Raw genomic sequence first — 13,042 nt, 5'->3', positions numbered from 1 at the left:
GATGTTTTTAATATGACTTATTCAAAGCTTAAGTGTTAATACCATATGCAGTTAAAAAAGCATTGGCAATAAGCATATGTTATCAATAAAGGTGACAATTATTTCATGACAGAGGGAATATATTAATATAATAGCTAATATTTCATTACCAAAACTTTTTTCTCTGTACTGCCTATTTTTAACCTGACATTCTCTCATGGGTACAGACCCCCTTCCCTTCTAATATCAGCAAATTGAGTTTTGGGAGACAGTGGAATTATACCAAAACAATTTTATAATTGTCTTGCAAATAGTTTCAAAAGGATTGCCTTAAAGATAAGTTTTCTTGATCTTTATCCACATAAAACCAACGCTACTTCATGGCTTTGATGCAAGTGGCAACTATATAATTCAAATATGATTTCTTTTAGGAATATATTAGCACCTGTGTTTTTAATGTTAGAGTTTTAATGTTCTACTAAAAAAAATTAAGAGAATAATAACGTCTTTTATAGTTCAGCATTTTCCTAATAGAATTGAAAGCCTTTTTTTAAAAATGTAAAATTTCAGAACATATTACCAAAAGGAAACTAGTGTAATAAAATTCCATGTACCCATCATCTCAATTTTAACCATTATTAACATTTTGCCAAATTTAGCCTAATTACATTTTAAAACTTTCTACTTAAAATAGGTTTCAGAAAGTTGAAATGTGTCCTTTAATTTACTCCTTTCAGTAACTACTGCTTTTATTTTTTTAAACCATTTTCATTTTATTATTTTGTATCTGTTTAAAAGGTGCATTTCCATGTTTTAATCTTTCAATTTCCCTAATTAAAAAATTTCTACAACTTTATAAACAAAGATATACTAAAGAGTATAGAGCTTAACAGAATTAGCACCATCTTACGTTAAGAGTCAACAGGACAAAGATGCTTAACTTTAACAAACTCTATGCATTACTGTCTATCAAATTATATACGCACTAGCTGTTTCCAACGCCATCACCATCTGGAGACCGGGTATAAGTAATCTTGAACTCTATATCAGGTACAAGTTGCATAGCCCTACGATAAAACTTGATGGCTAAAAGAAGAAATAAAGCTAAATTAGCTATCACCACACATTTTTGTCATTTCCTTTGATTACCCTTAACTGTGGTTTAATTTGGTAACTTTCTCTACAATCAGCCAAATTCTGTTTTTCTACATGCAACAGTAGTTCAGTGACACAAAACTATTTCCAAACCTTACTGCTCAGAAAGAAACTTTTCCCTAAACTTTAGATGTTGTATTTTACTCTTATGTATTAGCCCTTCCCATCTTTTTCCTCACCCTCTTATGTATCATGATTTTTAAATAGTTGTCTTTCTTTGGGCTCTGAAGATGCAATTGCTATAGCCAACAAAAATACTTCTTTTTTTTTTTTTTTTAAGACAGGGTCTCACTCTGTTGTCCAGGCTGGAGTACAGTTGGCACGATCTCGGATCACTGCAGACTCCACCTCCCAGGCTCAAGTGATTCTCCCACCTCAGTCTCCTGAGTAGCTAGGGCTACAGGCATGCATCAGTCAGCACACTCAGCTAATTTTTAAATTTTTTGTAGAGACAACGTCTTGCCATGTTGCCCAGGCTGGTCTTGAACTCCTGGATTCAAGTGATCCTCCTGCCTCAGCCTGCCAAAGTGCTGAGATTAGAGGCGTCAGCTACCATGTTTGGCCAAAAACACTTCTAAGCAAACTTTTCTAAGACACAAAGTTGAGGAAAATTAAACGTTTCCTACTGGGTGGAATAAATAATAGTTTTTTTGTTTAATTATCCTTTAAATTTAACTTCCTTTAGCCCAGCTGCCTCTTATTTACATAAGCAATCTTCAAAACTTATTTTTTACAAATCTAGACAAGCAGTTTACAGCTGTAATATTCACTAACTCTCCCCACAGAGATATACCAGTAGAACTTGGAGCTGTAGAGGCTGACTAGTTCTTTTTCCCTACAAAGAAGTTTATAATTTAATATATTCTGCCATGTTCTATTATTCTGGATGAATTACCATACACTAAGTGGAGATGCGAATTTCACAAACCAATGAAGGCTGCACAGGGACTTGACCAATTGGGCCTTTCTAAAAATCTAAAGAAAATTATCACTAGAAGAAATTTGCACATAAATGCAGTAACTCTGAATGATGTTACTTTTGGGGCATTTTCAAATGATTCAAGCACAAGGATTTTTCCTATGCCTCAATTATCTTTACTATCACAAAATGAAAGCATAGTTACAAACTTAATATGGTAAATAGTCCTATCACTTTATTTACACATTTCTATTGGGTTAATAAAAGACACAAAGCTGACACGTATATTACCACATATTTCTGTTAGTAATATGTAAATTGGAACTTAGAAAGAAAAACATGTATTTTTTCCTCAATTTATCCTTTATATTCCCATCCTCTGAAGTAATTTTCACCCATAAAAGAGCATATTGTAAAATGAACAATTTTAAATACTGTATTAATGAAGAATAACTAAAGCTAAATGTAAAAAAAAAAGTTATTTTGCTTATCCTACCAATATGATGATGTTTCTCAGCAATTTTTTTTTGCAAAAGACAGGTTATATAGAAAACAATTTCTATTTTCATTTTTTAAAAAACAATTTCAAATACAGTTGGCTCTCTGTATTCATGGGTTTCACATTCTCTGATTCAACCAACTGCAGATCAAAAATATTTAAAATAAAACAAATAAAAAAATACAGTATAACAACTATTTACATAATAAGTAAGTTATATGTAAATATTAGACCATTCATATAAGGGACTTAAGCATTTTGGTAGCTACAAAGGCTCCTGGAACCAATTTCCAATGAGTACTGAAGGAAGAATGTATTAAGAAAACTGATGTTCTATACCAAATATGTTATAGTAAAAAAATATGGTTAATAACAGAGTCATTATTCAGAAATGTTATGATGATATGAACCTGGGCTCTGAATTTTTACCTTCATAGAGAGCTCCATTTTGTTCTTCTTCTACTGCTTTTAGGAAGAGTTCTCGAGCCTATAAAATATAAAGTAAAATTTTGAAAACCTGCATTAAAATTAGTATGGATGGCAGAAGGAAGGCCTTTTAATAAATTGTGTCAAATAACTGGACATGCATAGGCAAAATAAAGAACCTTGGCCTAAACCTCATACTTTACATAAAAATTAACTTGAATGGATCATGAACTTAAATGTAAAACCCATAAAACTTTTAGAAGAAAAGAAAACAAAATCTTGGAGACCTAGGACTCAGCAAAGAGTTCTTATATTTGACACCAAAAGCACCATTCATAAAAGGAAAAATTGATAAACTGGACCTCATCAAAATTAAAAATTTTTGCTCTGTGAAATGCCGTTAAGAGGATGAAAATATTTACAAGCCACATATTCTACAAAAGACTTGTATCTAGAATACAAAAAGAACTTCCAAAACATAACATTGAAAATATTAGCAATCTGGCTGGGCATGGTGGTTTACGCCTGTAATCCTAGCACTTTTGGAGGCTGAAGCAGGTGGATTGCTTGAGGTCAGGAGTTCGAGACAAGCCTGATCAACATGGTGAAACCCCGTCTCTACTAAAAATACAAAAATTAGGCCAGCATTACTGGCGGGGCCTGTAATCCCAGCTACTCAGGAGGCTAAGGCACGAGAATCACTTGAACCCGGGAGGCAAAGGTTGCAGTGAGCTAAGATCACGCCACTGTACTCCAGCCTTGATGACAAAGCGAGACACTGCCTTAAAATAAATAAATAAATAATAAAAACAAAATTAAAAAGTAGCAACACTAAATGCTGATGAGGAGGAACTGGATCACTCACACATTGCTGGTGGGAACTTAATATAAGATACTCTAGAAAACACTTTGGCAGTTTCTTTTAAAATCAAACATGCACTTACTATAGAACTTAGCAACCGCACTCTTGGGGTTTCATCCCAGAGAAATGAAAATTATGTTCATGCAAAAACCTACACATATATTTCCATAGCTCCATTCATAATAGCCAAATATTAGAAACAACTCGAATGCCCTTCAACCAATAAATGTTAAACTGGGGGTACATCCATACCATGCAATACTATTCTGCAATAAAAAGGAACAAACTACTGATATATAATAACTTGGACTGATCTTGAGGGAATTATACTTAGTGAAAAAAGCCAATCTCAAAAGGTTACATACCGGATGATTCCACTTATACAACATTCTTGGAATATCAAAATTACAAAATGGAGAACAGACCAGTGGTTGTCAGTTGTTACGAATGACTAGGGAAAGGGAGTATATAACTATAAAACAGTTCTGTATCTTGATTGTGGTGGCGGTTACATGAGGCTACCTTCTAACAAAACTGCAAACAACTATTTATACACATACACACAGGCAAGTGTTTATAAACCCAGGAAATCTAAGTAAACTGTGGATTGTTCCAATGTCTATTTCCTCATTTTTGATATTGTACTATAGTTATGCAAGTTGTTACTATCAGAGAAGGCTGAAGGGTACACCAGACTTCCCTATACCTGTGGACTTGTAATTATTTCAAAATAAAAATTAAGAGGAGATAGAAGGTAAGTCATTATGATAATGCCAATTATTTAATGACTAATTGTAAACATAAACTTGGATCTGATGGTAAAAAGATGGCAGCCTCTATGGAAGAAGAATAATAAGAAATGAAATGGTATGCTGTGCCTGCTCTGTGTAAGTACCAGAAGAGATATGAATATTAGACAGCATTCAAAATATTATCAATGTGAAAGTATTTCAAAATTTTCCAGAATAAGAAAAAGATTAATGCATTATTGTAAGCTGATCAACTCAAAATACAACAAAATACTGCATGAAATTAAGACCTCTGGAAAGACATTAACATGTGAGCAATCTTTTCAGTTCTATTAATAAATTCAGAAAATTCTGTTTTTTCTTTTTGGTTCTGTTAATAAATTCAAAGACATCAATCTTTTAGAAACCACATGAATCCCAGAGGTCTATAAATTAACAAAAGACAGCTCAATGAAGATAGTGTACCTACAGAGAAAAAAGCCATGCAGGAGTAGTGGTACCATCCAAAGTACCTAGAAGAAATTGTGAGAAATAGTATACTAGTCAAAATTTTTATTTTACAAGATACGTGTTTATGTTCCAAAAGTCTGGTTTTAATGACTATTGTGTCAGTGAAAATGTCCATGTGCCAAAATAAAATTTTAAAAAAAGGTAATTTGTTACAACATCTATAATACTTAACTTTTCTTCTTTTGCCTGTTCTTGTTTTCCTTTGGTATCTGCTGCTGTTTTCTGGAGACAGCCTCTTGCTGCTCTGCAAGGTCGATTTTCTAAATTGCTAGAGCTTACACCTGGAGCAAGTTCAAACATCCACTGAGCTCGGAACATCTGGAGTTGTGCCTACCGGGAGAACAGCATTTTAGGACTCATCAAGGAAGGGTAGCTCAACTCTGGAACAATGTATCAATATGTCCAATATGTCCAATACCTACTTCCATGTATATACTTATTACTCTAAGTCCACTGCCTTCTAAATTATTAAATATCCATTAAATACATGTTATCTTTTAAAATAATTTTCTGCTCAAAACTTAAAGAATCAAGAAATTAGCATAAAATACATGTCAATACAGCAAAAGTCGAATTACATTAAAGCACCGAATTTTAATTAGGATGAAAATATAAGCCTTCACTTACAGGCTGAAGTTATAAGTTTCTAATAATTTTTTAATGACTATATCATCTAGTAGATATTAAGAATGCTGCCAAAAAATCTATAGGTAAGCCTGAAGTCTTTCTCTTAATTAACATTCTGTATTTCAAAAAGAAAATATTTTTTCAAATATTTATTATTTAAAAAATTTAAAGGCCAGGCACAGTGGCTCATGCCTATAATCCCAGCACTTTGGGAGGCCAAGGCAGGTGGGCCACCTGAGGTCAGGAGTTCAAGAACAGCCTGGCCAACATGGCAAAATCCTGTCTCTACTAAAAACGCAAAAAAAATTAGCCAGGTGTGGTGGCAGGCACCTGTAATCCCAGCTACTCAGGAGGCTGAGGCATGAGAATTGCTTGAACTTGGGTAGCAGAGGTTGGCAGTGAGCTGAGATCGCACCACTGAACTCCAGCCAGGGTGACGGAGCGAGACTCCATTTCAAAAAAAAAAAAATTTAAAGCACATAAAAAGTAAACCCTATAAGGTAGACTCTGGTGTGTTGCCCAAATTCCCTTTTAGAAATAAAGAACTTGTTACCCAAACTGCTGAGAGTTTTATCTGAAAACACTTGACTAGTCAGCCCTTTTGGGTACTGCCTCAGCAAAATCACACTGTCCTCTCAATCCCCACCCAATGACTGATCAATGGCTAATAAAGGCTTGGCTCTCTGCAACTCAGGTCAGCCCTGAAAGGGTATTTCATCTTCAGAACTCCCTCGAGGATGGCTAAGCAGTCCATTAAGACTGCATTACAGCTAGTCTTCTCCCTGCCCATTTGTTTCCCTCTTTCCCTTCCATAGGTGTTGATCCCAAGAATACTCCTTAATGAACTTCCTGCACAGCAGTCTTCATTTAGTCTGCTTCCTGGGGAACCCAAACTGGGTTACACACTCTGCCCAAAGGCAGCCATTGCTAACAGGGTTGCATATGTTATTCCTGGCTTCCTTTTTTTTTTTTTTTTTTTAAAGACATATCTAGAAGGTTTTAATTTTTCTCTATATTCTGTACACTGCTTTGTTGCTACGCTTTTAACATGTTACAGATTTCTGACCTGCAGAATCTTTAGTAGCATTCAATGTCTACTAGACGATCCATTCCAATTATTAACCTTACAAGTGCAGTGAGACACAACTAGTTATAGCAACTTTTTTTCTCTTTTAATGCATATTTACTTCATCCTTTTAAACGGCTGTAGTGTTTTCACTGTATGGATGCACCATTACTTAATAACAGGTAATGAATATTTAAGTTGTATGATGTTTTTCCAGATAAACAATGTTATACTAAACATCTTTATACTGCATATTTACTTACTTTCCCCACTATTTCCTTAAAATTAATTTCCTGGAAGTAGAATTGCTGTATCAAGGGAATGCATGTTTTTCATTTTGATACATATTACCGGTCTGCCCTCCAGAAAGCTGTAGCAATTTACATTTTCATGTACACTGCATGAGTGTTCTCACAGCCTGGACAACAACACACATTATTCACCAATCTGATTAAATTATTAATGAGGTTAATTATCACTTCAACTATTTAATGGCCATTTGTATTATTTTGCCATTAACAGTCCATTCATATCCTTTTATCCTCTGTTCCTCCAAATATATGAGTGCTGTATGTAATAAGAAGATGAACCCTCTGCCCATATATGGTAAACAGTTTTTCCCAGTTGGCTATTTCTCTTAACTTTATTTATGATGCCTTGCCTTTTCTTATACACAGGTTTTAAACTTTTAGGTGGTCAAACCCATCAATCTTTTTAAGATTATGGGCTCTGAGTCACGTGTAAGCCTTAGTTTGAATACTTTAAACCCATATGTTAAACTACAAGCAGCCATTATTGATACTTCTTTTCACAAAGCCATAACATAGTTTGAGTATTCTACAAACCAGTAAGAAAACAGTTAAATTCAATGCAAACAGTAATAACCTACAACTACCCATGATTATGATCAATTTCTCCATATGTATGGGAACAATGGAATAAAAATCAAAGACACAATTGAAGAAACATGCCTGCAGATCTGTTTCAGCAGGACTTTCATTTTCTTCATCATCATCTGCTCTGACAGTATCAGAATGACAATCTTCCTCAGCTTCTGCCTGAGGGGGAAAAAAACCCAAATAACATCAGAAATATACACACACCAGTTGCCCTCTGTAACCTACATTTCCCATTCAGCTACTTGCTATTTAGTACCATACTGTCAACACTTTGTGGAATCCACTTAGAGTAGCAAGGCTGTAGGGTGCACTTGAGACCTGACTATTAATTTCCAAAGGAAAATGAGTCTGAAAAGCATATTCTCTAATCCAAACCACAGCACTCACGTTATCGTGAATCCTAACATTCCCCTCCTCGCCGCCCCTGCCAAATTTAACATCAGTTGCATCCATCCAAAAATCAATTTAATTACAGTTGTCCCTCAGTATCTACAGGGGATTAGTTCTAGGAGCCCCCAGGACACCAAAATCCCTGGGTGTTCCAGTCCCTCATATGGCATATTTGCATATGACCTATGCACATCTTCTCATATACTTTAAGTCATCTCTAGGTTACTAATAATACCTAACACAATGTAAATGCCATGTAAATAGTTCTTGTAGTATATTGTTTCCTAATTTATATTATTTTTTATTGTTGTATTGCTTTTTTTTCCCCCAAATATTTTTGATCCACAGTTGAATCCCAGGATGCAGAACGTGCAGGTACAGAGGGCCAACTGTGTTATAAAAAGTAACAATTCAAGTTTATTACTATTCATAAATGATTTATGATTAATGTAATTAGGTAAATGAAGCCAAATCCTTCATTAATATACATAACTACTGATAATCTATAATAAAAATTATTTTCTCTTCTTCTGGCCAGGTGTGGTGGCTCACACCTGTAATCCCAGCACTTTGGGAGGCTGAGGCAGGAGCATCACTTGAGGTCAGGAGTTCAAGGTCAGCCTGGTCAACATAGTGAAAACTCATCTCTACTAAAAATACAAAAAATCAGCCAGGTGTGGTGGTGCATGCCTGTGGTCCCAGCTAATTGGAAGGCTGAGGAGGGAGGGTTGCTTCAGCCTGGGAGATGGAGGTTGCAGTGAGCAGAGATAGAGCCACTGTGCTCCAGCCTGGATGACAGAGACCCCATCTCAAAAAAAAAGAAAGAAAAAAAAAGAAAAGAAAAAAAGAAAAGAAAATTATTTTCACTTTTCTTCTTAGAAAAAAATGAAATAAAACAGGAACATCTTTGGTATTCTTTTAGTTCTACAAGATTTTAAAAGTTTTATGAGAAAATATTTAAAGAGAATTAATCCCTAAGTACTCATGACCCAACTTCAATAATTATCAATGTCATTCCTTATATCAACTACCAAGTCACAGTATTCATATTTCTCAAGATGTCATATGTAAATTACATATATTTCAGTTTGTGAAATCAAGATTCAAATAAAGTCCACATTGTAATTGACTGATATGTCTCAAGTCTTTTATAATCCTCACTCTTTTTTCTTGTAATTTATTTGGGATGAAACTGGGTCGTTTTTCTGTAGAAGCTAGATTTTGCTGAAGTTTCAATAAATATGTTCCTTTGACCTCTTACTCTTATTTTCTGTAAATTGTGGCTGGATCTTGAGAGGCTAGATTAGATTTTGCCAAGATTTTTTTTTTCTTTTGCAAGACTACCTCATAGGTCATGTTGTATTTTCCATCAGGAGGAGAAATGTTCTGGTATGCAGTTGACAAGGTGCTGTGACAGATGTTCTAAACATAATTGAGTCTAAGGCAAAAAGCCCAAATAATTTTAGTGTCCATAAACTTCTACAAGTACTAAACCAGAAAATACTATAATGTTTCATGCTAATGAAATACAACATTGCTTCTTTGTAGATACCTTCTTCACAGGTAAGTTTAACGATGCCAATCAGATGTAACTTGATACTTGAATTTTTTTTGATACTGTAGAATAAATTCACTGGGCTCTAGTTTAAAATGTATTGTTAGGTGGCTAAAAATAACAACTTTGTTTCAGAAAACAGTAACATTTAGCTGTCCTATGGAGTTCAGCAAATTGTTTGTTTTCTTGTGACAGAGTCTCCTAAGGATGGCCTCAATCTCCCGGGCTCCAAAGATCCTTCTGCTCCACCTCTTGAGTAGCTGAGACTACAGGCTTGTGCAGTGATGCCTGGCTGTAGCAGATAGTTTTTGTTTCATGGATCACTTAAGAAAATATAGTTCATCACTTAAGAAAATATAGTTCAGGCAGGATATGGTGGTTCATGCCTATAATCCCAACACTTTGGAAGGCTGCGGTGGGAGGATTGGTTGAGCCCAGGAGTTTGAGACAAGCTTGGGCAACATGGCAAGACCCTGTCTCTACAAAAATTACCAGGGCATGGTGGTGCACACCAGTAGTCTCAGCTAATTGGGAGGCTGAGGTGAGAGGATCACTTGAGCCTGGGAGATGGAGGTTGCAGTGAGCCAAGATTGCATCACTGCTCTCCAACCCGGGAAACAGAGTGAGACCTGTCTCAAAAAAAAAAAAAAAAGAATATAGTCCATAAGATGATGTCACTTTTTTTATACAGCTAGCATGTTATTAAATGTGTTCTATGCAAATAAGACTTCTGTGTATTTTATGTGTACTAGGAAAGCTTCTTAGTCAGACTTTTAATAGTAAATGCTTTTATAAAGAAACCCCTTCTATTTTATCTGTCTATAAATCAAATTTTTATATATTGGATTGGCTTCAGTGGAATAAAGCTAGACTGGAATTACTGTGTGTGACTCGGGACTTAATAGAGGTTTCAGTCAGATGACTTTCATTTTATCCTTTTGTTCTCCATAAATGTTTGCTAAATTAAACTAAACCCTACCTTCCAGTGAAAATGGCATGTTGCCTCAGCTCAGTCTGTTAGCTAATAGACTTATTAGCAAATGAAACTTGCTCCACACTTACTGTAAAGAAATGTGGCAATCAGGGAAATGACCTTAAAGCTTAGCTAGACAATAATAAAACCCATTTAATTTTACTAGTTCCAAAGATGGTAAGTTTTACAATTGCAAATTTTAGTCATATGTTATTTCGGGGCAGGACGGGGTGGGGGGGGCGGTATTTATATTAACACACGTCTTTAACACAGCTACCAGATATACTTGCACTATATTACAGAACATAAATTAGCCTTGCCTCCTATCTTATCTCTGGCAAGCAGACTCAAAGCAGAGGTGCCTTTCATACTTGAACCAGTCAGTATATGGTAAAATGCTAGGCACACTGTAAAGCATATATCTGTGAAGAAATAAATGAGATCAAGAACTCAGATGAATTTCTAGAAAATGGAAAATTTAAGGATTTATGTATTATCAAATACATTGCTTTTTAGTCTCTTCAAGTCGGGAGATTTTCCTAAGACCACCACCAGCAGGAAAGTATGTAATGAAAGACTGAATGTATAAATCCCACTGAGAAGTGTATTTTTCTCTCTTCTCAAGTAAGAGTCTGCTTTATTATTGTAAACTCTAAGTAGAGGTAATGGGAGGGGACCTGAGTTCTGTGGGGTATCTTTTGTAATTTAGTTTTCTAACTCTTGCCTAGTAGTCATTCTAAACTGACTTCAAGAGCTTCCCCTGCTCTGTCCAGTTGGCTTGCATAAGCTGCTTGCTCTATCTGGAATGCTTTCTTCCTCACTTAGCTATTTCTACTCATGCTTCAAGATTCAGCTCAGGGTTCATCTTAGAAGCATTTTTCAGCCTTTCTAATTGCCTCTTCTGTGTTCCCATAACACTTGTGCTTATTTTTATGACAACAATTGTACTGAGGTTCGTTGTTTCATTTACTAGAGTTAAGGCATCCAGGACAGGAACACATCTCAGTTACCTCTGTAACCATAAGGCCAAACACATTGCTTGATTTGTAGTAAAGGCCTCTCTAGGCCTCAGCTGTCATGTCTGTGGGACATCAATAAAGAGATACGGTGATCTACTGAGGTCCCTTTTCATATGTGACATTCTCTGATTAAAAGTTTATCATAAATCACCTTGCAGGTTTGGTTCTACTGAAGATCTAGTATTCTCCCAGTCTCACACTATGCCAGGCTGATAATAGGTACTCAAAAATATTGGTTGAATTGACAAAATGTCACGTGGATAATGTGTATCTGAAGGATGAGGAAAGGAAATGGGACAAGTGTAATATAGACAGTACCTTTCTTCTCCCCTGTGTTATAGTGAAACTAAACCACTCTTACTTTGATGTTGACAGTATGATCACAAAACCAAACAATTATATCTGGGATGTGGCTGAGTTGACATTTGGTCAATTCAACTACTACTTGAAATAAGTAGGGCCTCAGTTACCACTTGGAAGTTTTTCTTTTATTTTTCATAATCGAGTTTGACCTAAATACCACCTTCACTTTAGTTCATGTGTATGAGTAGCCCATGTCTTCATCATGTTACTCCCGTTTCACAGGTGGGATTAATAAACTCATAAAGGCTAAGTGCTTAATCCTGGTCAAAGAACTACTGAGAGTTTAGGAGCAGGGGCAATTGACGCCTTTTCTATCCTCCAGATTAATTTAATAAAAATAAATTCAGCCATTCATTTATGCAATAAATATGTGACTCTACTATAAATTAATTCGTTTGGAATTATTTCATCCCTGATTCTTTAAGCCCCAGTCAGAGATTGGTTTCTCAGATGAACAATGTATTCTAAACCAAAGGAAGGTATAGGGCAGAGAAGACATATTCCAGTAGGGAACAGTCCCATGGAATCTGCGCTGTCAAACTCTGCAACTTAGCTCAGTCTCTCCATTTGGACCGCACCGACGCCGCAGAGACGAACCCTCCAATCCCACTCCGCCAGGACCACCTGCCAACATACTACCCAGGGAACTGACGCCTCGCGGGGTAAATGCGTCCTCCACCCATGGCTCTTCAAGGAGCCGGCAGGGCCTGTCGGTGGGCCTGGCTTTTCGGCAGAAGGACAATCAACAAGTGTCTCCGCTTACCAGAGCTCCCTTCCGAATTCAGGCGCTGTGACAGCTCACCTCAATCTATGCTCAATGCTTCTGATAAAATCCCTCCAGAGGACCGAGACTGGTTCAACATACTCAGCGAGCCGAGAAGGGGCATTTTCCCCGGTTGTCCTGCAAACCCTCCTCCTCACATAGAGCCCGGCGGGGGTTGGGGAGGCTCAGCAGGAAGGAACCCTGGGGAGAAGCCAGGGTTAGCAACCCCCGCCCCCCGACGCACTCCCTGTCAGGCCAGGGCCCTCTAACGGGTGGTGACCGTGAAGC

General features: G+C 36.3%; 1 protein-coding gene across 4 annotated transcripts in view; it reads right to left on the bottom strand.

The window, feature by feature from the left end:
* Positions 1-13,042, bottom strand: part of FBXO9 (F-box protein 9) — a 36,804-nt gene that overhangs the window by 19,817 nt on the left and 3,945 nt on the right. For 2 of the 4 annotated variants that reach the window (XM_017858236.1, XM_017858233.1), the window contains exons 2-5: positions 7,764-7,850; positions 5,271-5,429; positions 2,982-3,039; positions 966-1,065 (exon numbers count right to left, since the gene is read on the bottom strand). In XM_017858236.1, the coding sequence (XP_017713725.1) occupies positions 966-1,065; positions 2,982-3,039; positions 5,271-5,417 (305 nt within the window). In that variant the 5' untranslated portion in view covers positions 5,418-5,429; positions 7,764-7,850. Of the gene's footprint in view, positions 1-965; positions 1,066-2,981; positions 3,040-5,270; positions 5,430-7,763; positions 7,851-12,754; positions 12,956-13,042 lie in introns of all 4 variants that reach the window. The other 2 variants (XM_017858235.1, XM_017858234.1) reach the window with 2 other exon arrangements.

Source organism: Rhinopithecus bieti, unplaced genomic scaffold (assembly GCF_001698545.2).
Source record: "Rhinopithecus bieti isolate Rb0 unplaced genomic scaffold, ASM169854v2 scaffold_48474, whole genome shotgun sequence".
NCBI classification, from domain to species: Eukaryota; Metazoa; Chordata; class Mammalia; order Primates; family Cercopithecidae; genus Rhinopithecus; species Rhinopithecus bieti.
The sequence above is the reverse complement of the archived record's forward strand: the minus strand, read 5'-3'. Positions and strand labels throughout refer to the sequence as shown.